This window comes from Rhinatrema bivittatum, chromosome 9, assembly GCF_901001135.1.
Source record: "Rhinatrema bivittatum chromosome 9, aRhiBiv1.1, whole genome shotgun sequence".
Lineage (NCBI taxonomy): Eukaryota > Metazoa > Chordata > Amphibia > Gymnophiona > Rhinatrematidae > Rhinatrema > Rhinatrema bivittatum.
This window is the reverse complement of record NC_042623.1, coordinates 23,337,125-23,361,505: the sequence shown is the minus strand read 5'-3', so window position 1 is coordinate 23,361,505 and position 24,381 is coordinate 23,337,125. Positions and strand designations below refer to the sequence as shown.

The window sequence follows — 24,381 nt, the reverse complement described above, 5'->3', positions numbered from 1 at the left end:
ATCTTATCCTGCCCGCTTTCTCTTACCGTACTCGGTGATGGTGGGCCGTGCCCGCTCTTTGAACTTGCATACCGGTGCCTGGTGGGATTTGCAATCCGCCAAAGGTTTAGGCCACAGTTGGGCTTCCGCCACCTCACTTTTCGCTCAGCCCCCCCCCCCCCCCCCCCAGCCCTAGCAGCACGGTCATGTCCCATCTGAGTCATCTCTCTAACAGTGGAGGAGGCGCTGGTATCACTGCCAGGAGCCTTAACTCGCCTGGGAAACTTCACTTCTCTTGAGCTAGACTTGTAAAAAAATGTCTGCGGCCAGCAAAGTCTTTGTTTACTTTTGGCAGGGAATTATTTATTCTCCTTCCTCTCAGCCCCTTCAAAATTCAGGAATGCCCGGACTATTTACGTAATTGCTCTTCAGCAGCCTGAGATAGTAACACTTGTTTAAAGCAGTTGGATTATATATGTATTTTATTTTGTAAACTGCTGAAGTTATGAGGTTTATCAAATCTAATAAACAAACAGCAGAAACAGGCCAGGGAGAGAGTGAAGAGACAGGAGACATAGAGATAACCAGGAATTAAAAGGGTTTTCTAGCCACCGCCATTATTGTGGGTACCCAAAGCCCTATTGCAGGCATAACATTGAAACCCTTTTTGACATGTCACACAAAGAAGTCATTATTCTTGTTCTCCTAAGTTTTTGATTTTTCATCATAAATAGCTTTATAATTTCCAGCAAGTATTATAGCCTCTCTGCTTCAGTTCTGTACTTTGCCTTTGACAGACAGGCAGACACCTCAGGCTCGATAGAAAATGCTTTATAAACTTAAAAGTACTGTAAAAAGTCAATCACAAAAATGTTGACAATTGTGTAACCTAGTTTAGAGGTTGGAAACATTTAAGTGTAAATCCTATATAATGTCTTATTAACAGTAAAATCATTTGAGAGAGAGTTTTATGCTGGTGCTTTGCAGAGCTCTGTCCGTTTCTCTCTCCATAAGGTATGTCTTATTATAAGATGTGACAATACTAAATATCAATTTGTGTAACAATACTAAATATTATTATACAATACTAAATATTATTATAAGATGGAGCATTTAATAAAAGAAACATTTTCTCCACAGCTGTTGGCTCGAAGTGTCTATTTCACTGAACCACATCACCATGAAGGCCCACAAAGGATGGAGTAAGGGACAGAGTGGGACAGTCCCCACTCATGTTAACTTTGGATCCCCCCAAAAATTCAATTCTGGTTATGCCTCTGGTAATCCTTACTTCTACCATTTGACATACGCGCTGCAGGTACCAAAATGCACCAGGGTGGGGTTGGCAGAAACCCAGGACTAGCCTAAAATCTCCTTCCTTGAACTGATCACTTGGCATCTCTGTTCTTATGCCCAAGCTTTAGGCATACAAGTGGATATTATAGAGGGGCCATTCTAAAGTGATGTCAGGTCAACGGGGACAGGATGAAACATTTTTTGTTTTGCTTCATGTATCTCTGGTCTTCTAATCCTGTGCATTTTAGCAAAATTGAAACCACATGCAGCAGAGAAATCTAGGACTGACATGTATAGCATTAAATTCTTGCTTTGGTTAATATGTGAACCGGCATGATGTGCCTTTCTAATGTCGGTATATAAAAATTACTAAATAAATAAAAAATAAATGCCTTGGAAGGCCAGGAGAAAGCCGCCTTCAAAATAAGGGAAACACAATAGGTGAGGTGCTCAGATTCTTTAGACATTAAAAAATTCAAGCATCCTCAACCATATATCATTTTTAATTTAAAAAATGAATTAAACAACCATTTTGGTTTCAGGTCAGATCAGATCGGCTCCATGCTGGGGATGATGCTCTGCCTAGAGCCAGTTGATAAGCTCATATGAAGGGGGTCTGTCCATGAGAGGAAGGTTTTTACTCACATGTCCTGGCAGTGGTTGTGATCCCAGGTCCAACAATGTCACCAAAGAGCACGTAGAGAGAGATGACATACTCCGTGTTGTCGGCCAGACCCCGCAGCTGGTGGGATGTGGTGGAACTGTTGAGGGCCAGCTGCCGTGGACGGTCCTTACCCAAGAAATCTGGCACGAGAGTGACAGATAAAAAAAGAGAGCGGGGCAAAAGCGTCAGATGCTGGTGGTGTGCACAGGGATATATTCACGCAGCGCCACAGGACATGGCACTGCCAGACAACGTATTCATAGGGTTCAGAAGACCTGTGGCCCAAAGACTTTACAAGTGAGGTTATGTGACTAGTTGAAGGTGGATGAAGGAATGGCATCTGGAGAGAGATTCTCTCTCAGAGCCCAGGCATGCTTCTGGATCTCAGTGTTCACAAATGTAGACTACACGTCCGTGTGCGCAATGCGGTGAACCAGGTCTGACTCAGTCTGTTCCTTTTGACATGGAGCTAAACAGTCACCTTAGTTTATTGTAATCAGTCATTTTTTTTAGGCAGCTTTATGGCTAATGGAAGTCTGGAAAGCGCAGGTCTCTTATCCGGTATTCTCTGACTGACAATGTATTATTCCTTGTCTTAGCCACTATAGCTGATATGTGATTAATCCAAACTTTTCTTGTAGCTATGAGGAACAATACTGGGGAACAATAGTCTCTACTACACTTATGAAATGTATGAAAATGATTAGCAGAAGAGATGTCACTGTATCATGAACCATTCAGTAATTAGCCCATTTCCAAGCTTAAAAATGAAATATGATTAATGCCTGTGAATACATTAGGAATGATGCCACATTTTCATCCGAGATTAAAAAATAAAAACAACAAAACCTTGTGGTCTCACTTGCATAAAACAAGACACTGTAAAATGCAGAATTACGGCTGACTGGAAGTGAAATGCTGGGCCACCTTTTCCATCACCTGAACAAGTCAATATATTCACACCTCCAGGCAGTAAGTAGTATTCAACATCTGACTCCAAGACATGGGGTAACCATGGAAATACAGAGGCCGCAGCTTTATTTATCTATCACACTTTCCAGAACACATGAAATCCCCAGTTACAATGTTTGAATTTTCAGACATATATTAATTACAAGTCCTATAGGAGATAAGAGGCCACTTTTTGAGAATTCATCAAACTATAATGGGGGTGCAAGGGAACGTATGACAAATCTCAGCCCTTCCAGCCTGAGGCAGACATCTTCCTGCTACAAATCCTGGAGAGCCTCATACTGCCTAAACCCTAATTTAATGGCATCTTTACTGGAGTTATTAGCACTGCTTGGTTGACTTCAAATCTTTCCCTGTACTAAACATTATAAGCACCAAGATATACATTATTTAAGAACAAAGAAGAGCACTAGAAGTGCCATGCTGGGTCAGGCCAAGGGCCATTGAGCCCTGCATCCTGTCTCTGACAGTGGCCAGTCCTGATCACAGGTATTGGAGAATTCCCAAATAGTTGATCTATTTCACTCCCAGGGCTAAGCGCTGGCTTTCCCAAGTCTCTCCTAGCTGTGGCTTTTCCTTCAAGAGCGTCTCCAACCCTCTTTTAAACCCAGCTACGTTAGATGCCTTGAACACATCCTCTGGCAACAGCTTGATTGGTCAGCAAGTTAAAAAATACTTCTACAATTTGTTTTAAATCTGCCAGTTGACAGTTTCATGGAGTGTGCCCTAGTCCTACTGTTGTTTGAAAGGGTAAACATTCCCTATTTACCCATTCCACCCCTCTCATGATTTTATAAATCTCAATCATATCCCCTCTCAGTCATCTCTTCTCCAAGCTAAAGAGCCCAAATCTGTTCAGCCTTTCTCCATAAGGGAGCTTTTCCATCCCCTTTATCCTTTTTGTTGCCCTTCTCTATACCGTTTTATTTATTTACTTATTTAAGCGTTTTATATAGCTTTGTTCCAAAATCATATCACAATGGTTTACAATATCGTCTTACTGTTGCTGGGTCAACATTCCCATTCTGTTTCAATGCTCATATTCAAGGTTGCTATATCAGCATGTACGTTTTCTAGCAAATATATTTCTAGGTAGATTTTATACAAAATCAGTTAATCTCAACAATAAATGTATATTAATTGGGGTGCTTTGAAGTAGAATTATAACCTAAGATTTCCATTATATTATCCTTCATGTTATATTCAGAATACATCACTCAATACTTATTTAGCATACTTGTTAGCATAGTCTTATGTTCCGACAGCTGTGTTATTAGCATATTGGAGTTTTTCGTTAGTTTGTATGCATTTATAAAGAGCCATGTTTTTATTTCTCATTTGAAACTTTCTTTCTGTTATCTGGCGTAGAGACTCTGGGAGAGAGTTCCATAGTATAGGGTCCGCTATGGAAAACATCCTGTCTCTTTTTTGTGTTAGATGTATTTTCTGTATTGTGGGCACCTTTAGAAGTCCTTTGTTTTGCGATCTTAGGGCTCTCTGTGGAGTTTAAGGTTGAAGAGTAACTCCTATTGGATATGGGTTGATGTTGCTAATGATATTAAAAATTAGAGATAATACTTTATAGTGAATTCTGGATTGTACAGAAAGCCAGTGCAGTGTAATCAGCAAGGGGGTAATGTAGTTAAATTTCCATGTCCCTAGTAATAGTCTGGCTGTGGCATTTTGTAGTAATTGTAGTGGTTTTAATAGACCTGTGGGTAAGCCTAGTAATAGGGAGTTGCAGTAATCTATGTTTGAAAATATTAGTGTTTGTAAAACCATACAGAATTCTTGTATTGTTAGCAATGGTTTCAGCCAGTGTAGTATTGTCAGCTTGGAGTATCCTGATTTAATTACTTTAGTTATGTATTTTTGCATTGATAAGAGACTAATATTACTTGGAATGATCTATCTGTCAGGAAGGACGAGACCCAGTCATTGACCTTTCTGCCTATTCCAATTTTTCTCAACTGATGGCATAGTAGTGTGTGTCCATGGTGTCGAAGGCTGCTGTAAGATCGATTAGTACCAAGATATAGGATTCATCATTGTCAAACCCCTGTAGTACTTCATCGGTTAAGGAAATGAGTGGGGTTTCTGTTAAGCAATCTTTACTGAAGCGGAATTGGTTCGGGTATAGAATATTGTTGTCTTCTAAGTAGCTTTCTAATTGTGATAGCACTGCTTTTCCTAGGACTTTAGCAATGAAAGGCAGGTTGGAGATTGGTCGATAACTTTCCCAATCATCAATTCTATGTTTCTCTGTCTGCTATGTCTTTTTTGAGATGGGGGTGACCAGAACCGCACACAATACTCAAAATGCATTGGCACCATGAATCTGTACAAAGGCATTATGATTTTCTCAGTTTTCTCCTCTGTTCCTTTCCAAATAATTCCCATCATTCTATTTGCCTTTTTGATTGCCGCCACCACACACTGAGCCTAAGATTTCAAAGTATTGTCCACAAGGACTCAGAGGTCTTTTTCCTGGGTGCTGACTACTAAACATGGAACCCAGCATCGTGTATCTTTAGTTGGGATTATTTTCCCCTACATGTATTACTTTGTACGTCTCCACATTAAATTGCATCTGCCATTTAGATGCTCAATCTCCTAGTTTCACAAGATCCTTCAGCAGGACCTCACAATTTACTGCTGTTTTAACAACTCAAAACAATTTTGTGTCATCTGAAAATGTAATCACCTCACTCGCTGTTCCCTTTTCCAGATCATTAATGGATTTGCTAAATAGCACAGGTCCCAGTACAGACCCCTTGGGCACTCCAATAATGACCATTCTTTATTTGGAAAATGGAGCATTTAGTCCTCTGTTTCCTGTCTTTTATACAGTTATCAATGCACAATGGGACACCTCCTCCTATCCCATGACCTCCCAATTTCCTGAGGAATCTCTCATGAGGAATTGTCAAATGCCTTTTGAACATCCAAATATACTACATCAAACGGATTACTATTATTCACATGTTTATTTATAGTTTAAAAAATCTAGTAAATTGTTAAAGCAAAACTTCCTTTTGGAAAAACCATGTTGACTCTTCCCTATAAAACCATGTCTATCTATGTGGTCAGTAGCTTCTACCATTCTGCCCAGCACTGACATCATGCTCTCCAGTCTATAGTTTTCCAACTCATCTCTGGAGCCATTTTTAAGAACTGGCATCGACACTGGCCACTCTCCAATCTTCAGATACTGTGGCTGTTTTAAATGATAGGTTGTAGATCACCAGATCACCACTGTGACAGTAATCTATCCTTCTCCAAAGAGGTTAAGAAGGAAAAGTCATCATTTTCTGTGCTCTCACCCTGTTTCTCTGGGATTCTTTTTTAAAGCTTAACTCCTTGCCCCAGCTGTTGTTTACTGGTATGGACCAATTTGAGAACGTCAAGCTAACCATTTGGAAGGCCAGCCAGTCGGAAGCCTATTTTTCTGTCTTACTCAAGAAACCTGAGCTCACTGCCTGAGTTTGTCCCTGCTCTTGATCTTGCCTACATGGAAGCTTCCCTGCCTACACACCAATTCTATCCCCTCTTTGCCAATTCTCTTGCTGGATTAGGGTATGATGTGTGGGTCATTGGCCATGGTAGAAGCTAATCACTTCTTAGGAGATGTTTAACACAGCTTCTGTGTGCACATTCTACTTAGAAATAAAGCTTCCAGCCTTAACTATAAAACAAAGCCTTTGACACATCAACTTGATGGTTTCTTCACTCTAGCGCTTCTACTGCTGTTGTTACTTCTCCATCTCCTTAGCTTATTTTTTTGGACCTAATATATTTTATTGCTCACATTTCTAAACAGTTATTAATAAAGCAGGTGCATCTTAACTTGGCACCACATCTCTTGTTTTTAAAAACGTCTGTTGTCTCTCCACGCTATGGTCCTGCTTTGCGTATGTTAGCATAATGCTAGTGTAGCAAGCTACTATAAATTAGATTCCTACCCCCACAAACTTATCATGTGTTGGAGCCTTACAATGTGGACTGAGCTGTGTCTGGATCTGAGAGATGTGTTTTGAACCTGTCAAAAAGGGGTTTTCAACCCTGCAAGCCACCGCAGCCAAGGTGAAGGAACATAAAAATATATTTTAAAAAACCCTGTATGCTCTCCTGTGAATGACAAATGTTCTGCAAGAACCAGCATCCAGCAGTCACAGTATTAACAAGTTGTAAAAAAGGCTGTACTGTTTAGCCTTCTCAGAGAACAGTACTACATAGCCAGCAGAAGAGGAAGCCAAAGGTATGCTGGGAGACCATTTAAGGTAGAAAAGGCACAATTTGACTGGCTTTTTGTGTGTGTGTGTGTGTGGGGGGGGGGGGGGGGGGGGGAATGGCCAGGAGTTCGAGTTAGGAGGCAGGAAGAGAGGAGTGCATCTGACCCTGCAATTGTTTTTTTCTCTTGAAGAGTTAATTATCGAGAGGGAGAGACAGATGACTGAGTTCTGAGGATATAGAGAGACAGACAGCTATTCTTGCTTCATAGCTGAGCTACATGTAAAATCCCAACAAGGGACAGAGGAGCCACAAGCTGAGAGACTGAGAGACATCCTTTCCAGAGATATCCGGCCCAGGAGCACATGGTTGGATCACCTCCTATGAGACTGAGTTAAGTAATACAAACTTTGCACAGAAAGTATCTTAGCAGAGGAGGGAGAAGGTTTATTTCCTTGCCTTTTGTCAGAAATCCAGTATCTCATCTTAACTGCTTCAGCCTTTCAGCCAAAGTCAAGCAAAAACCCTAGCTGGCAAATACAGCAACATGAATTAAATCTGGGAAAGAGAAGCTGATGGACCATGGTATTTCTGTAAGAGACTGAAACCAGGCCAGCTTTCTGTTTAGTACCAAGTAAATCATTTGGAGAAGCTCCCCAAGAGAGAGAGAGAGAAAGACCTTCCACATATCGTAGGGCTCATCTATTTGGTTTATCCTCTAGCCAGCTCCACCATCAAGAGACTTTTTTTCACACAATTTTGTGTTTGGGATAGGGTGCACCCTTTACAAACTGGTGACATTGGGTGGATCTATCCCTCCCCTCTTTGAGTACTCAGAGGTAAAGATATTTTTTAAAGCTGTGTACTTCACTGCTTTTCCTCCCAACCTTTCTCTATTAGCGTTCCTTTTTTTTTTTTTTTTTTTTTTTTACTATCCATATGAGTATGTTGGTTGCACTGGCTAACAGGCCATATCCAGTGTTATTTCAAAATCGTACAGCATATAGAAAGACATGGTTTAATGGAACACAGTCAACATGGATTTATCCAAGGGAAGTCTTGCCTAACAAATCTGCTTCATTTTTTTGAAGGGGTTAATAAACATGTGGATAAAGGTGAACTGGTAGATGTAGTGTATTTGGATTTTCAGAAGGCATTTGACAAAGTCCCTCATGAGAGGCTTCTAAGAAAACTAAAAAGTCATGGGATAGGAGGCGATGTCCTTTCGTGGATTACAAACTGGTTAAAAGACAGGAAACAGAGAGTAGGATTAAAAGGACAATTTTCTCAGTGGAAAAGGATAAACAGTAGAGTGCCTCAGGGATCTGTATTTGGACCGGTGCTTTTCAATCTAACTAGATAAATGAAGCTTGACCGACGTGCCCACAAATGCGCAGTAGAGAGCAGCTCTACTGCGCATGTGCGGGCGAGCACGTCAGTCTTAGGCAGCGTCAAAAAAAAAACCAAAAAACATGGCGGCAGCGGTGGTAGCAGCGGCAGCGGGCAGCGGTAGCGGGCGGTAGCGGCGGCGGTAGCGGGCGGCAGCGGCGGCGGTAGCGGTGGTGGGCGGTAGGCGGTAGCGGGGGCGGGCGGCGGCGGCGGCGGTAGCGGGCGGCAGCGGAGGCGGTAGCGGCGGGCGGCAGTGGCGGCGGTAGCGGGCGGCGGCGGTAGCGGCAGCGGGCGGCGGCAGCGGTAGCGGCAGCGGCCAGTAGCGAGGGAGGGAGGAGAGAGAGAGAGGGAGGGAGGGACGGACTAAGTGGGAGGGACGAAGAGAGAGAGTGGGAGGGAGTGATTGAGTGAGGGGGAGGAGTGAGGGGGAGGGACTGAGTGAGGGGGAGTGAGCGGGACTGAGGGAAAGGGAGGGAGGGAGTGGGACTGAGGGGGAGTGAGTGGGACTGAGGGAGAGGGAGGGAGGGAGTGGGACTGAGGGAGAGTGAGTGGGACTGAGGGAGAGGGAGGGAGGGAGTGGGACTGAGGGAGAGTGAGTGGGACTGAGTGTGAGTGAGAGGGAGAGAGGGGGAGGGAGTGAGTGAGACTGAGTGGGAGGGAGGGACTGAGTGAGAGGAGAGGGAGGCTGGGGAGGAGTGGGTGAGTGGGTGGGAGGGAGGTAGGGGAGAGAGAATGAGGGAGGTAGGGGAGAGAGAATGAGGGGGAGGTGAGAGACAGAGGGATGTAGCCCGTTTTAACGGGCTTAACGGCTTGTATATATATAAATGATCTGGAAAGGAATACAACAAGTGAGGTTATCAAATTTGCGGATGATACAAAATTATTCAGAGTAGTTAAATCACAAGCGAATTGTGATACATTACAGGAGGACCTTGTGAGACTGGAAGACTGGGCATCCAAATGGCAGATGAAATTTAATGTGGAGAAGTGCAAGATGTTGCATATAGGGAAAAATAACCCTTGCTGTAGTTACATGATGTTAGGTTCCATATTAGGAGCTACCACCCAGGAAAAATATCTAGGCATCATAGTGGAAAATACTTTAAAATTGTCGGCTCAGTGTGCTGCAGCAGTCAAAAAAGCAAACAGGATGTTAGGAATTATTAGGAAGGGAATGGTTAATAGAACGGAAAATGTCATAATGTCTCTATATCGCTCCATGGTGAGACCGCACCTTGAATACTGTGTACAGTTCTGGTCACCGCATCTCAAAAAGGATATAGTTGCAATGGAGAAGGTACAGAGAAAGGCAACCAAAATGATAAAGGGGATGGAACAGCTCCCCTATGAGGAAAGGCTGAAGCGGTTAGGGCTGTTCAGCTTGGAGAAGAGACAGCTGAGGGGAGATATGATAGAGGTCTTTAAGATCATGAGAGATCTTGAATGAGTAGATGTGAATCGTTTATTTACATTTTTGAATAATAGAAGGACTAGGGGGTATTCCATGAAGTTAGCAAGTAGCACATTTAAGACTAATCGGAGAAAATTCTTTTTCACTCAATGCACAATAAAGCTCTGGAATTTGTTGCCAGAGGATGTGGTTAGTGCAGTTAGTGTAGCTGGGTTCAAAAACGGTTTGGATGGGTTCTTGGAGAAGTCCATTAACGGCTATTAATCAAGTTTACTTAAGGAATAGCCACTTCTATTAATTGCATCAGTAGCATGGGATCTTCTTAGTGTTTGGGTAATTGCCAGGTTCTTGTGGCCTGGTTTGGCCTCTGTTGGAAACAGGATGCTGGGTTGGATGGTCTGACCCACCATGCAATTTCTTATGTTCTTATATTGTACTTTTTTATTCTGATGTGATGATTTTATCTGTTGGTGCCACAAGTGAGAGGTTGAGTGGGAAGGGCACAGAATTGTGGATTAGGGGTGACCGGGACCCTGCCTCATCCCCCACTCATGCTACGAGCCCAAAGATAAATAATATTAGTAAATATAATTTCTCATGTGGCACTCCCCACCCCATGCATAGGGGTGGGGGAAGGGGGCACTAGCATGGGAGTTCTGATGAAGGTCAGCTCAGCAGTGCCTTCCTGAGTCTCTGTCTTAAAGCCTTACCTGGAGTGGGGCCCCACGCCAGTCTGTATCCCGTGGCCCCTGTAACTGAGTTCCACGATATCACAGCAGTGCTGATGGTGATGGCGCTTGCTTTAAGGCTGTGGACGGCGCTCGATGCCACTTTAAAAGCAAAAATACCAGAGAGATGACTTCAGTGAGATCAGGAGTCCCAGTCTGTTAGGATAGAGCATTCCGAGTCAGGTGGACACAGCCAGCAGGCGCTGCCAGAATAAGACTGCGCCCAGGATCCTTACATATTCATCTCGCCCTACTTTAATGCCATTGCATTTTGAACCATATTCTTTCAGCTTTTATGATTAAACTGTGAAAAAATGGTCCATGTCAACAAGTCACAAGCCAAGCCACTCCTGGCTCTACTCCAGTGCATCTCTGGAGTTGTAATTCTAGTTTCTTAAGAGGAGCCGAAGGAGTTGATGTGGTCTCCAAATTGCCTGCATCACACCACCTTTGGACTAGTCTTACATTGGTCCAAGAAAAGATGTGCACAACCTGCAAAGAATCCATTATACACTGCCTGGGATCAACATTATAACAAAACAGCCAGACGGCTTTAACTTTCCCTCTCTCGGATTATCATATTACAATTTACTTCTCCTTTATTTTTTTAGCTTGGCAGGTTCCTCCTTTCGGCTTTCAGTTCAGATCAGAACTGGCCTGCACTGGGGCAACGGTGCTTCCAGCCCTCTGCCAGGGTTTTTCCGCCTCCCGTCACAGTGGCAGTCCTCAGCCAGAGCCTGCAGACCACACATCCCTTGGAATCCAGCAGATATTTGTCCCCTCCCCCCCCCATTGGGGGTGGATGGGACTTCTCTTTCCCCGGGGGGGGGGGGGGGGCTCTGAACACTAACGTTGCAGACTCCCCAACCCTGGTCAGCCAGTAAAGCCGCAGCCAGTCCTGGGACCTTACGCTCAAGCCTCCCGCACGGCAGCGTACACAGTGCTAGTGCACTTTACTTACACGTAGTGGTCTTTCTATTCACTACTGGCCCTTCTATATCCACAAAAATGGGGTTGACCGTGACAGTATACTCCGTGTTGAGCTGCAGTCCTTGGATCAGGTACTGGGTGTAAATTTCCCCCAGGTTAAGGTTCTGAATGTAGCCCTCTGTATAAAGGAAAACAGGTGAAGAGGCTCAGTGCACAGCTGGAGCGTGTTCCCAGGTCAATGATCCTGGCAACCAGATACCTCTACCTCAGGGAAACTGATCAAGCGCATTGCACTGTACACGTAGCAAAGAATTAACACTCAGATGCACACAAGGACAGCTGCCTTTTATGCTCAGGACAGTGTAAGCGCCCAACAAAAATGACAGGTGGAGGGGAAAAAATGCCATTTAAAGAGCACGTGCGGAAACGAATGAGTTTATATGTTTCGTTCGTCAAGTCCCAGTTCCCCTTCTTCAATGCCATCTGCCTTGGATCTGCTGATGTCTCCCCATTTCCACTGCCTCTGCAAACCCTTTGCCTTTCCATGTCATCCGAGCCTACCCCCACTCCCGCCTTTTGCTCATTCGCTTCCTTTTCTCTTAGCCTTGCCGCGGGTTTCTGCCTTCAGCTGTCGTCTATTCGCCGCTTTGCCTTGCTTCTCGTGCGCCAGGCCTGAAGACGGTTTCTTTTTCCGCACCACGTGCCCGTGCGCATCGGCTCTCTGAACGCTGCCCTCTCCCCTCGCTACAGCTGGGAGCGCGTGCCTTGCTCCACAACGCGCCTGCGTTTAACCGACTTTGCAGGGGGGGCCACAAAGAGGAGGAAAAGCATTTGAATTATAGTTTGTGTTCGATTAAAGCGGCGAAGGACCAATTTTTGGGTCAGACACCGAGAGCAGATCATAAGTAAAAGAAAGTCAATTGTCAAATGTCCCACAAAGCCAGTGCAAATATGGTTTCTGGGGTGTGATAGACAGCGTGACCAACACACAAATGAAGCAAATTACTGTACAAAGATGAATGCACTTCTCATGAGAGAGAATCTTTAAAGTGATTTTACACTGCCTTTCACTGTTCTGTGATTCAGAGCTCATATTGATTGGTTTACTGTCTACAACCATAGAGAAAATGTATTATTAAACACGACTCCCCTCTTTCCATGCACTTGCTCTCTCTCTTCTCCTCTTCTTTCCCAATATTAGCTTTCACCTTCATGTTTTCTCTTCCCACTTCCTCCCCCCTCGGTATTTCTTGTCTTAAGGATGCTGACATCTGCATTGTCATTTAGGCTGCTCCCGCCATGTGCCTCTTCCCTTCCATGGCTGGTGGGGGACGGCCACTTCTGAGCCTCCCTCTTGCCTCCTGCACTGGTCTGGGAAAGTGGGGAAACCCCTATAAGATGCGAGGTAGCTGGCAGCCATGGGGATGCAATCTTGATAATCCAGGAACTCTCCCGGATTAACATCGCTGTTCTTTGAATGCCTTGGATTCGTGTCCATGTTGGTTTAACAATCCATTTAAAAGATGTAGCTCAGTGCTGGGGCACTAGGGCTGCATCAATTTAAAAGCAAACGTACGGTTACTGTGCTCTGCGCACCAGTTACACCCATCACTCTTCAATGGGTGCTGATCAGTGTGGAAGGAAACACAGAAAACGATACCTGGTGCAACCAAGAGAGTCATGACCCGGAGAGCATGCAACGCACACTTACCTGAGGATGCCCAAGCAAGCCTGTACCCTGATGCTCCCTTGACAGGTGTCCATATGGCTCGGATGGTGTCTGTGGTGGCATTCTGTAAGGTAAGATCTTTCACTGGCAGAAGCTTCACTGGAAGAGAAAAGGTAGGACAGACGCATTCAGAATAATGCTGTATGCATTACATTTGTACTAGACTGCAGGGATGCCCAACAAAGGCCATCCCAGAGGGCATTAAGTAGATATATGCACCAAAGGAAATCCTACTCACCATCTGTGTTGTTCGCTACAATCCCCAGATATCCTGTCTACAGGGCATGGTGAGACCTACGCATTCCAAGAAGTGCCCTTGAGGGGGGGAGTTCTGGGGGATTTGGAAATTTTCCATTCTCTAGAAACACCCTGCGGTTGAGTTAATGAAATAAGAGGGGCCTGGTCTAGGAGTCCTTTGCCACTGACACGGAATGGGAGAAATCCAAGTGCAGCGCATCCAAACACAATCCAAGAAGTGGGCAGTGCACTTCACATCCAGGATATCAGTGTCACCCTCCTCTGCTCTCGCCGAGGGGGGCTTTCATGTTCCCTGTCTATGGAGGGTCTCATTGCTATGGCCGCTAATCCCCACCACCTCCTCCAGTCATTCAAGACCCTAAGGAAGGAGTGGCGTAGATCCCCTTACCAGCAACACAAGCTGCAGGGAGCACTTCGTGCACGACCTTTAGTTCTTTCCCTATATCCTTCCGCGTGTTCTCGGGGCCGGTGCAAGAGTATTTAGGAATCCTAGGTGAACCTTCACCCTTGCACCCCCCTCCCCGTTAACTCTCAGCCCCACAGGCCACCGCACTCGGGATTTTGATAATTAAACTCGGCAATCATGATGACCCGACCCCCCCCCCCCACTATCGCCCCTCCCAAAGCAATCCTGTAACAACGCTGAATTGGACACCGGAAGGATAATTTTCCAAAGCTAAATACCGATTTACCCAGGGAAAAGCTTTTTTAGAAAATGTCCACCCTAAAAAGCACTTAAAACTATGGGCAGGTGAAAGGCAAAGCAGGAGCTTGCTTTCCCGCTTTAGAAGTGGTGCAAACCCCCAGGAAAATGTACCTGCACCGGATTTTGCACCAAAACTATAAATATCTTTCAGAAATCTTGTCATAAGGTCTGATTTTTTTTCAGAAATCTTGTCAGCTGTGATTTGGGGAGGGAGTAAACTGCAAAACATACAAACACCCCCCTCCCCATAAAATGTAAAAATTAAAAGAAATCCATACTATACTGGCTGAAGGCCGTCTTTGAAATGATTGCCTGGCTGGGCTGAACTAGGATGTTTCCCTTTACTGCGCACCATACAAAAACATTTCTAATTCGTTTGTCACCTCAGTACGAGCGGCACAGACTCCCCCCCATTACAAGACATGGTGCAAAATAACACAAAACCCTGCAAAAATAAAAAGACTGTCACTCGGGACGGAATCTATATAGCAAACCTGACATAGCAAAACAGCACTAACTCCCAGAAGTCAATCAGCAACAACCCTACCTAGGAAAGTTTTACGCTGGGTCCTAGGACAGTATTAATATTCTTCCCAGCAGAGTGAAGAAGTGGTTAGAGCAATGGGTTGATGTCACGGCAGGGCGGGCCGATTTGGTTATACACCTCCCCCCACCCTACACACACCACACACACACACACACCCCCCACCCCGGCAGAGGGAAGCAGGAGTCAGGAGCAGGCAGAACTGGAGTGGATCTTCTGCCTGTCCAGCCGCCTCCCGCTTGGTTTGAGTTCTCCGGTTCTAGTGGCCAGCAGGGCTTCTTGGGCAGTGCACTGGATCAGGAACAGGGTACTCATTGGAACAGGGAGTCCACCGGCAAGACAGGGAAGACAAGTAAGCACAAGACAGGGCAAGACCAAACAGGGTGCAGGGCAAGGAACGCACAGGAGAGCTAGGGCCACTGGAAGGCCTGGATAAGATGCAAGGCAAGGGCAGGGCAGAAGCAAGGCTAGGCAAGGCAGGAATAGGGTGAAAGCATAATCTGTAAACACCTGTATTCTGTAAACACCTGTAATCTGTAAACACCTGTATTTATTATAAGAACTTGTATTTACTATTTATATTTATTATTTAGCTATTAACATTGTTCTATTACCACTTGGTACTATTTCTCTCCTTTACCTCAAACTCTAAGTTCCTACTAAGTTAGCCATGTTATTTATACCCAATTGTTGGATGTAATTGTATATTTGTTTAATTGTTCAATCTGTTTGATGTAATTTTCTGTTCCTTGTTCTGTGTAAACCGAAGTGGTATGCACAAGTGCATGAACTCCGGTATATAAAAGCCTTTAAAATAAATAAAAATAAAAAAAAGCATACAGATAGGATCGAGGTAAATAGGTACACAGCAAGGGCAGAGCAAAACTGGAAGAGAATAGCTAGGCAAGGCTGGACAAGCAGGAACATGGCAAGGCAGGAGCGAGGAGAGACAAGACAGGAGCAGGGTAAAACACATAGGCAGGAACAAGGTAAATAGGCACACTGCAAGGCAGGGCAAAATGGGTACCGGGGTGAAGACAGACAAGGACCGAGAGAAGGAATACACGAGGATAGACCACAGGGAGGCCTAAGTGAGACAGGCAGGGAAAACAGAAGAAGCTAGGCCACCAGGAGACCTGATACACTGGCAAGAAAGGCCACTGGGAGGTCCACAGGGAAGAGGACAGGAGCACCGCAAGGAACACACTGACAAGGGGCTCACTGGAGAGCCTAGACAGGGCAGGACACGACACAACGCGGGATACATGCAGGCAAGATAGACCCGAGCAAGACAGGGGCAGGGCCACAAGAACAGGGCAAGGTACACACAGACAAACAGGAACCAATGGCAGGACAAGATAAACGCAAGACACAGAAGGGCACAAAAAAACTTACAAGTGTGGCCCGTGACCGACACGGGTTTGCTTGGGCCCTGGGGGTATACCGCGTAGATGCTGACCGTGTATTCCTTATCCTCCTGCAGGTTGTCAATCACATGGGAGGAGACGTCTCCAGCCAGGATCTGCTCATAGGTCAGTCCAGGCCTGTTGGCTGAAGAAATCAGAAAGGTTTAGCCATGAGGGCTGGGGCCTGGACCCGGTACCTGCCCTTCTTCCCCTGTTTCTTTCAGCCTGAAGTGCACTTCTGACATTATGGGGTGGGGGCTTGCTTTGCCTATAAGTTTTTGCACCCCCTGTTATATGTAAACCGGCATGATATGATCTTATCATGAATGCCGGTATAGAAAAACCTTAAATAAATAAAATAAATAAATATAAAAGATATAGGAAAAGAGACCCCCCCCCCTCTCTAAGAGTGCCCTGAGGTTATCTAAATCTTCTGTGAGTTTATCCACAATTCCAAGGTAAACCTCCCCCACTACCCTGCACCTTATCTTGCAACTGTAAAAGACTAGCGAACAGTATTGCGCTGCTACTCATAGCCCAGTTTCAGCACCAGCTCGCCGCAGTGCGGTTTTACAGCAAAAGGCGTGATGCTGAATGTGACCAGACCCTCCCCCAGTCCGCCTTAGTTCCATTTCTCTTTTCTAAAATATCTTGAGCTATCCCATCCCCTCTCGCCCTCCTCCCAGCTAGGAGAGCCGGGATTGGTTACTCAGGGCCCCTTATATCCAGCCATCGTGTGACTAAGACATGCGGCAAGAGTGGGTGCCGAGCAGACACCAGAGAGACAAGATGTCGGGTTTTTTTGTCCCTCCCTGGCGAGACCTCCCTGCCTCACCAGTTTCCCGTTTTGGAGGAGGATTCACTGTGCACAATCTGCCAGTGGAGCCTAGTTATTTAGCTTCAGTAAGGAAATCTTAAGACCAGGGAAGCCATTCACTCCCTGAATGAGGCAGGCACCTGTGACAGACTTGGGTGCGCAAGGTGCGTGAAGGCTGAAAGGACGCTACCACCGAAGGGACCGCATTTCACTCTGTTACTTTGACGAAGGTCGTCCTCGCTGGCTGGATTCAGAGCCCAGGGGCTGAAGACCAGGGAAGCCATTCGCTCCCTGAATGAGGCAAGTTCCTGTGACAGACTTGGTGTGCGAAGTGCGTGAAGGTGGAAAGGACGCTACCACAGAAGGGACCGCATTTCACTCTGTTCCTTTGACGAAGGTCGTCCTCGCTGGCTGGATTCAGAGCCCAGGGGCTGAAGACCAGTCAGCCCGTTCCCCCCATGAATGCAGCAGGCACCTGTGGCAGCAGAAGTCCAGTCTAGAAAGGTTTCTGTAGAAGAAAGTGTCTCTCGTTTGTTGTGAAGAGGTTATTTTGGCCACCCCTCTTCTCTGGGAACTTGGCTGGGTCAGCAGGTTCTCACCTTAAGATTTTTCTACCCGAGGAGTCACCTTTCAGAAAAGGACAAGCCTTCCTTTTGATCCTACTCGACCTTTCGTCTGCATTTGACACGGTCAATCACTCCCTTCTCATCAACCAACTAACAGCCATAGGTATCTCAGGCACTGCCCTATCATGGTTCAGAACCTTCCTCAGCAACAGAGGATATAAGGTTAAGATTCATAATAAAGAATCCTCACTTCACCCCGCGTCAGTAGGAGTCCCTCAGGGCTCATCCTTGTCTCCTACCTTGTTTAACATTTATCTGTTACCCTTATGTAAACTTCTCACTGACCTCAATCTCAAACACTTCCTCTACGCTGACGATATTCAGGTCCTGATCCCCATCAAGGAGTCGCTCGCGAAAACACTGTCTCACTGGGAAACCTGCCTCCAAAATATCAAACAGCTTCTCACAAGCCTCAACCTGATACTAAATTCATCAAAAACGGAACTTCTACTCATCACACCAGAAAACAGCTCCCTCACACCCACTCATCCAGCCTTACCAAATACTACACAAGTGAGAGACCTAGGAGTTCTAATTGACAATCACCTAAACCTGAAAGCTAACATCAACAAAACCACCAGAGACTGCTTTTATAAGCTCCAAGTGCTGAAAAGAATAAGACCTCTCTTCCACACACATGACTTTAGAACGATTCTACAATCAATCATTTTCGCAAAGCTGGACTATTGTAACACCATCTTGCTTGGTCTCCCTTCATCACACACCAAACCACTGCAAATGGTCCAAAATGCCTCCGCCCGTATACTCACTAACACCAGAATAGAACACATAACCCCTATCCTGATGGGCCTCCACTGGCTGCCCATCCACTTCAGAATAATCTACAAGGCCATTCTCACCATTTTCAAAAACATCCATCAATTAGCCCCAATTGATCTCCATATCCCCCTCCGAGTACACAACTCAACAAGACCGACAAGAGATGCTTACAAAGGATCACTTCAAGTACCTCCAGCCAAAACTACCAGACACATTACGCTTAGAGATCGGGCCTTCTCCACAGCCGGTCCAACTTTATGGAACTCCATTCCCCCAGATCTTAGAATGGAACCCAGCATCTCAACCTTCAAGAAAAGACTCAAGACGTGGCTGTTCACACAGGCCTTTCCTAACTCCAACATTGTTTAACTCCCATCAATCAACACACTTCGCTAGTAATAGCATTAACAGCCACCTCTTACAATGTTATTATATATATATAATTATCTGATCTTCATTTTCCTTCTTACTCCAAGTTATTTATTTCCTTGTTACATGTAACTGCTTTTCTGCACTATTGTTCAAATTGTAAAGTTTATTATAATTGCACCCCTGTTTCTTGTGAACCAGCATGATGGGACTTTCGTCCTGAATGTTGGTATATAAAAACCTTAAATAAATAAAATAATAAAAATAAAAAATCTAAAGGAATCAAATAAGATCAAGGAGACCCCATCTGGATCTCCAACAACATGAGACCAGGATACAGGACTGGGTGTTCGGGAAGACGCTGGACCTTAAGGTAGGATTTTTGCTATGCTAGAAGGGGACCCCTGACCTCGGACTCCCGGTTAAACCGCTGGGAGAGCTTTGAGTGCACAATTTACACCATCATGGGAAGCTCAACCAGTTTGCTGAAATAAAAGGACCCCTACCCACAGTGAAACACTCTAACTGTACAAGAATCAACTTTGCCTGCACGAGTATTTAAAGATGGACTTTATTTTGTCTTAAATCAATCAGTAAACTTTAACACCCAGTTCCTGGTCCTGCCTGTTCTTTCACAGCATCTCCCTCCGGGGGAGTCCACAGCTACCAACACACAATCAGGATCACACACCAGTGTCCGGGCCATAGATGAGAATCTTCCCCTCCGTAGAAAGAACTCCCCCCCCCCCCACCAGGGATCAAGAGTCAAGCTTGGGAAGAGCTCAGCTAGCCGGAGCAGCCCTGAAGGTTATAAGTAAGATTGTGAGCCCTTGGGACTAAACTCCCCGGGTAAAGGTTACATAGATTTGGCACCTGAAGGTCATGGGGCTTTGAGGACAGTGGAAGAATGGGATTTTGTGTTCCAGTTGAGAAATGTGGAATTTCGGCGTATGTACAGTGTACTAGAAGCGATAGAAAAGTAAATGGGACATCTAACTAAAATGGCGCTTGTTCCTGCGCTTGGACATCGGCAGAAAATGAAGCGCGCCGAAACACAGAAAGCTCATGCGACATACGCACCTGACGTCATGACTACGTATTCGATATGCAGCTAACAGAGTGCTATAAAAGCGGCAGCATGCACAGGATGAGGTGTACGGGCGCAGCTCAGAGTGGATCGCGCGTGTAAGGCTGCAAATTCTCCAATCCAGTGAGAGCGACTGATGCTAGCTATCCAGCGATACTACCCCGCGTGATTATCATTTATTACAATTTCAACGTACATACCAATTTCATACACTTGAGCGAAGCAATGAAAGAAAATCTTTCCGACGATGGCTGATAAAGCTACCTCAAAGCCATCCAACAAGAGCAGTCCCAACATGGTGCGAGAAACGTCTTAAGCCATGCAAACTCTGTCAAGGACAATGGGTAAGCGAGACAGTGGTACCCGTTTGTGGCCCGGGGCACGTCTTTGGCTTAACAGAAGTGGCGAGGCCCGTGCAGTACTGGGCAGGGCTCCATATGATGTTCGCTGGAACGGGCGCAATCCTCGCCATTGAGTGTGCAGACTGCCGGGCATGCCAGAGACCCAGGTTTTCACCCATTGTTACTACTGCAAGGGGCCGCTATTTCAGGATGTCGGCGAGGGACCTGGGATCACCATCGGCTGGCAAGGAGGCCCTTCTGTTACCAGTGCTTTTCATCAGATGGCAAGACACTCCAGTGGTGGTCATATTTCCCCGGTGGGGTCAGATGAGAGCATCAACAGTATCGGGAAAAACTGCCATTGCCTCCTACACCGGCAGACCCCTGGTATCCCTTCCAAAAGCAGGAAACGTACCTGAGGTCACTAACTTTCTCCACAACTCCAAGCCTTTGTCGTCCGGTGGGGGTTTCCAGATGAACTTCTCACTCCCAAGTCTTCTCTCAGATGCTACTTGGATCTTTCAGACTTGAAAGTCCCAAAAAAGCAACACAGCTTGGCTAAGAGGGAAGCCACAGGAAGAGGATTTGTTGCTGGTGGGACAAACCAGACGGTGATGCCAGCACAAGCCTCTGGGCCCAGAATACATCACTTACACAGTAATTGCTGCCTGCTGGTTTTTGTGACAGGAAATTTGACTGGGAGTCTAAGCCGTCACTAATGCTGCCCTTGTAATGTGAATATTCAGTAGCTATAGGAGGGGTTTTGTATTTTTGACTCCTCCCTATGTGATCATCCCACCTTTTTGGGAGTATGGTGTCTGGGGTCTACACTGCCTAGGAGCATGGCCAGCACTTCAGAGGGAAGGTGGAACTTGGGAGGGAGGGCAATACAGGAAGAGAAAGCAGCTAGAGATCCCCCTAGGACTTCAGAGCAAAGGAATTAGCATTTTTACATTCCCACCAGGATCTCAAATACTTTTGGGAGAAGCTTTGGATCCTCCCAGGATATAGGAGAAGGAGAGAGAAGTTTTGGGACTTCCACGGGGTCTCAGAAGGAGGAGTGCTGAGTACTTTTGGCTGGGCCTCAGCTCATCAACTGGAGTATATTTTTCTGCTGAAAGATTTTGGCTTGAAGGATATTTTTTGGACTTTGATTTGCCCAGTTTGAAGGGAAGGCTGTACTCCTGGTATCCTGAGGACCTGGGACAAGAGTGAGGATTTGAGGCAAGAGTCTGATTGCTGAGAGACCTGAAGAAGCAGGGGGTAAGGAGATTTTTGATATTTTTTGATACCAGGACTCAAAGGGCTAACCCCACTGAGACAGTGTGATACGTTTTTTTCCAGTTTGAACAAAAGTTAAAACTTGGACCAGTTGCAGTTGGATGTTTTTGTCCGTGGGGACAGTTGTCCTGCGACTGGGGATTTTCTTCTATTTGCTGATTGATCCATGCTGGAGCCCCATTTCCACTTTTCCCCACATTGCAAGGGGAGCAGTTTTTTCTCCATAGATATTGGTGCAAGAGACGTGAGAAGGAAGGTAACATCAAAGATGGCCAAATTAACCATCATCTTCATGGCTATTACATTTTTTATACTGTTTTGTATTTTTGGCATTTGGCTTGGATTATTTTATTTAAGTTGCAGTAAAGACTATTTTACCTGAACACCATTCTTGGACTCCAGAAAGTGTTATTCCTGATTTTCCTACCCTTGTTGTTGTTATTGCCTTCATTGCTCCTTCTCTGAACTGCCTGGCACCTGTTGGAGGTGCTCTACCTTCAGTGTGGGCACTGAGAGTAAAGAGTGCGTGGCCCGGGAAGATTATTCTTCCTCCCTATCCGGACTGAACCCGGACCCATATCACCCCAAAGTTAAGGATAAAGCACCCAGCTTGGGGACCGGTGACAAAATTTAAAGATGGTGAAAGGTTTTCAACCCCTGACGCGGTGACGCTGATTCCTTTAAATATGTCAGCATTCAGACGGGACCCAAGCCTGGCATCTGCAGAAGGGGCCCATGAGGTCTGGAAAACTCACACACTATACCTGGGGTGGCTAACTCAAGAGCAACAAAAAGGCCTGTCTTTTTAGGATATCCATAATAAATATGCATGAGATAGATCTGCATACAATGGAGGCAGCGTGCACAAATCTCTGTCATGCATGTTCATTGTGGAGATCCTGAAAACCAGGCCAGTTTATGGCTCCTGAGGACCAGAGTTGGCCACCCCTGCATTATGACATCTCTGGATTTTTAAATATTAATACAATAAAACATATCATACACCATAAACAGGTACTGGATATTGCCAACATTGAAAGACTGACACACCCGCTGAAGCATTTTATGATACGATGTGGGGGAGCTTTTAGGAATACTGGAATAATCCCCCTTAATCTGGTCATATATGTTTTTCAGACTTGATACCTGACCTGTTCAGTTTGCAGTCATTTAAGCTGGTTTATGTTTGGTCCTGCTTGGCTTCTGTATTTTTTTTATTTTTTTTCTCTTTGTTGTATGGCTTCTGTAATGCTGTTCCTCACGTTATTAAATAAACATTAAAAAAAAAAAAAGTATCATACACCTACAAACAATTACAGAGTCCATGTTTTACTTACATCGGGGAATGTAGATTTTATAGCCGTCCAGTTTCCCCAGAGGAGAGGTCCACGCCACCTTCAGACTGAAGAGGCCTTCTTCAATGATTCGGAAGTTGGTCACCGGTGGCACAGGGGCTTCAAAGATATAAGAGAGGTCCCACTGCCTGATCAATCTGGCATTAACAGAGCACCACAAGCCCAAGACAGAACGCACCGTTTGAGAGAACTTAAGACACACAAAAAAAAAATCAATTATTTTGCAATGTATAATGAGTTTTGGCTTCTTTTTTTCTTCAGCATGCGCCGATAAACTTGCAAATTGATCTCGGTAGAAGATCTGTTTAGGATTTCCAAACAGATTAATAAACATATCATGCATGTTATTTTTCACAAACGACGAAAGTACTTCCTCTGGCATGTGGCTAGTATTCTGTAGGTGAAAAAATATTAATTTTAAAGTCATTGTAATGAAATAAAAACTTTAACTGAATTTCAAAACTTATATAACTCAGTAGATGTGACAGAAATATTTTCAAAATAATAGTAACAAAGTAATACATAAATTAAAAAATCAAATAATAAGCAATAAATTTCATCCACAACCACCACTGAAAGAACACAAGTGCCCACATATATCCAAACATACAACACAAAAGACAAAAAATACAAAAACACATAAACCCTCCCTTAAAAATATATAGAACTATATTTCCATCAAAAATAATTATTTCAAAAAAGGTCCCTGAATGCCACAAAACCTTTTGGCCAACAGCAGACACACACACACAAAATAAAAACCATCATAAAGGCGGATCCAAAGAATGGTTGGAAGATCATAATTTCAAAGGTCTACTCCAGGCTTTTACCAGTGCAATAAGGTTGGTATGAACGCCAATACAGCAAAAAAACAAAACAAAACGGTATAAATCCAATTAAAAATTATATCCACCCCTCCCAAATTACCGCCTCATTATGGACAAATGCAGGATCCACCCTGAATCCAAACAGCACTTGGTGAAAATGAAAGCAGGGGGGTAGGGGGGAACTGTAGCGATAAACTCAACCCTGGTGATTAGACGGGGCACTATGGTGCTAAAGCTGGCCATGTGTACAATAAACTTCCTTAAATTTTACACATTAACGACGTCTTTCAAACTTGCTGGAAGACAATTTAAGAGCCTTTTCGAGCCTTATTTCTGCAGCTATGAAGAATGCGTCTCTTCATCTTAAAGTACATTTATTTTTCAGCCGTTTCAGTTTAGGTAGGATTACCAGAAAGCTCTAGCTATTGGGGCAGGATAAGCTAGGCCTGGTTTTGCCTCGTCAGGCATAGGGAAACTCCAAATCCATATAGGGAAGGAGTGCAATTATAAATCAGGCCACATTCCTCCTCTCTTCTCATGCACACACATACTGTTTATTTTATAACAGAAACAACAGAGTAGGAAGAGTTACTTCCAGCAAGACATAGTAACTTCTTAGCTAGTTCTGGCTGAAGCTGGCACCGATGGCGTGGTGG

At 44.9% G+C, this 24,381-nt stretch overlaps 1 protein-coding gene across 12 annotated transcripts in view; it reads right to left on the bottom strand.

Annotated features, from left to right (window-relative positions):
* The window catches only part of LOC115098596 (collagen alpha-1(VII) chain-like), a 420,825-nt gene that overhangs the window by 337,850 nt on the left and 58,594 nt on the right, over positions 1 to 24,381 (bottom strand). For 11 of the 12 annotated variants that reach the window (XM_029615285.1, XM_029615282.1, XM_029615281.1 and 8 more), the window contains exons 9-14: positions 22,881 to 22,997; positions 16,232 to 16,387; positions 13,311 to 13,427; positions 11,631 to 11,777; positions 10,652 to 10,771; positions 1,921 to 2,079 (exon numbers count right to left, since the gene is read on the bottom strand). In XM_029615285.1, coding sequence (XP_029471145.1) covers positions 1,921 to 2,079; positions 10,652 to 10,771; positions 11,631 to 11,777; positions 13,311 to 13,427; positions 16,232 to 16,387; positions 22,881 to 22,997 — 816 coding nt within the window. The remainder of the gene's footprint in view (positions 1 to 1,920; positions 2,080 to 10,651; positions 10,772 to 11,630; positions 11,778 to 13,310; positions 13,428 to 16,231; positions 16,388 to 22,880; positions 22,998 to 24,381) is intronic. The other variant, XM_029615292.1, reaches the window with a different exon arrangement.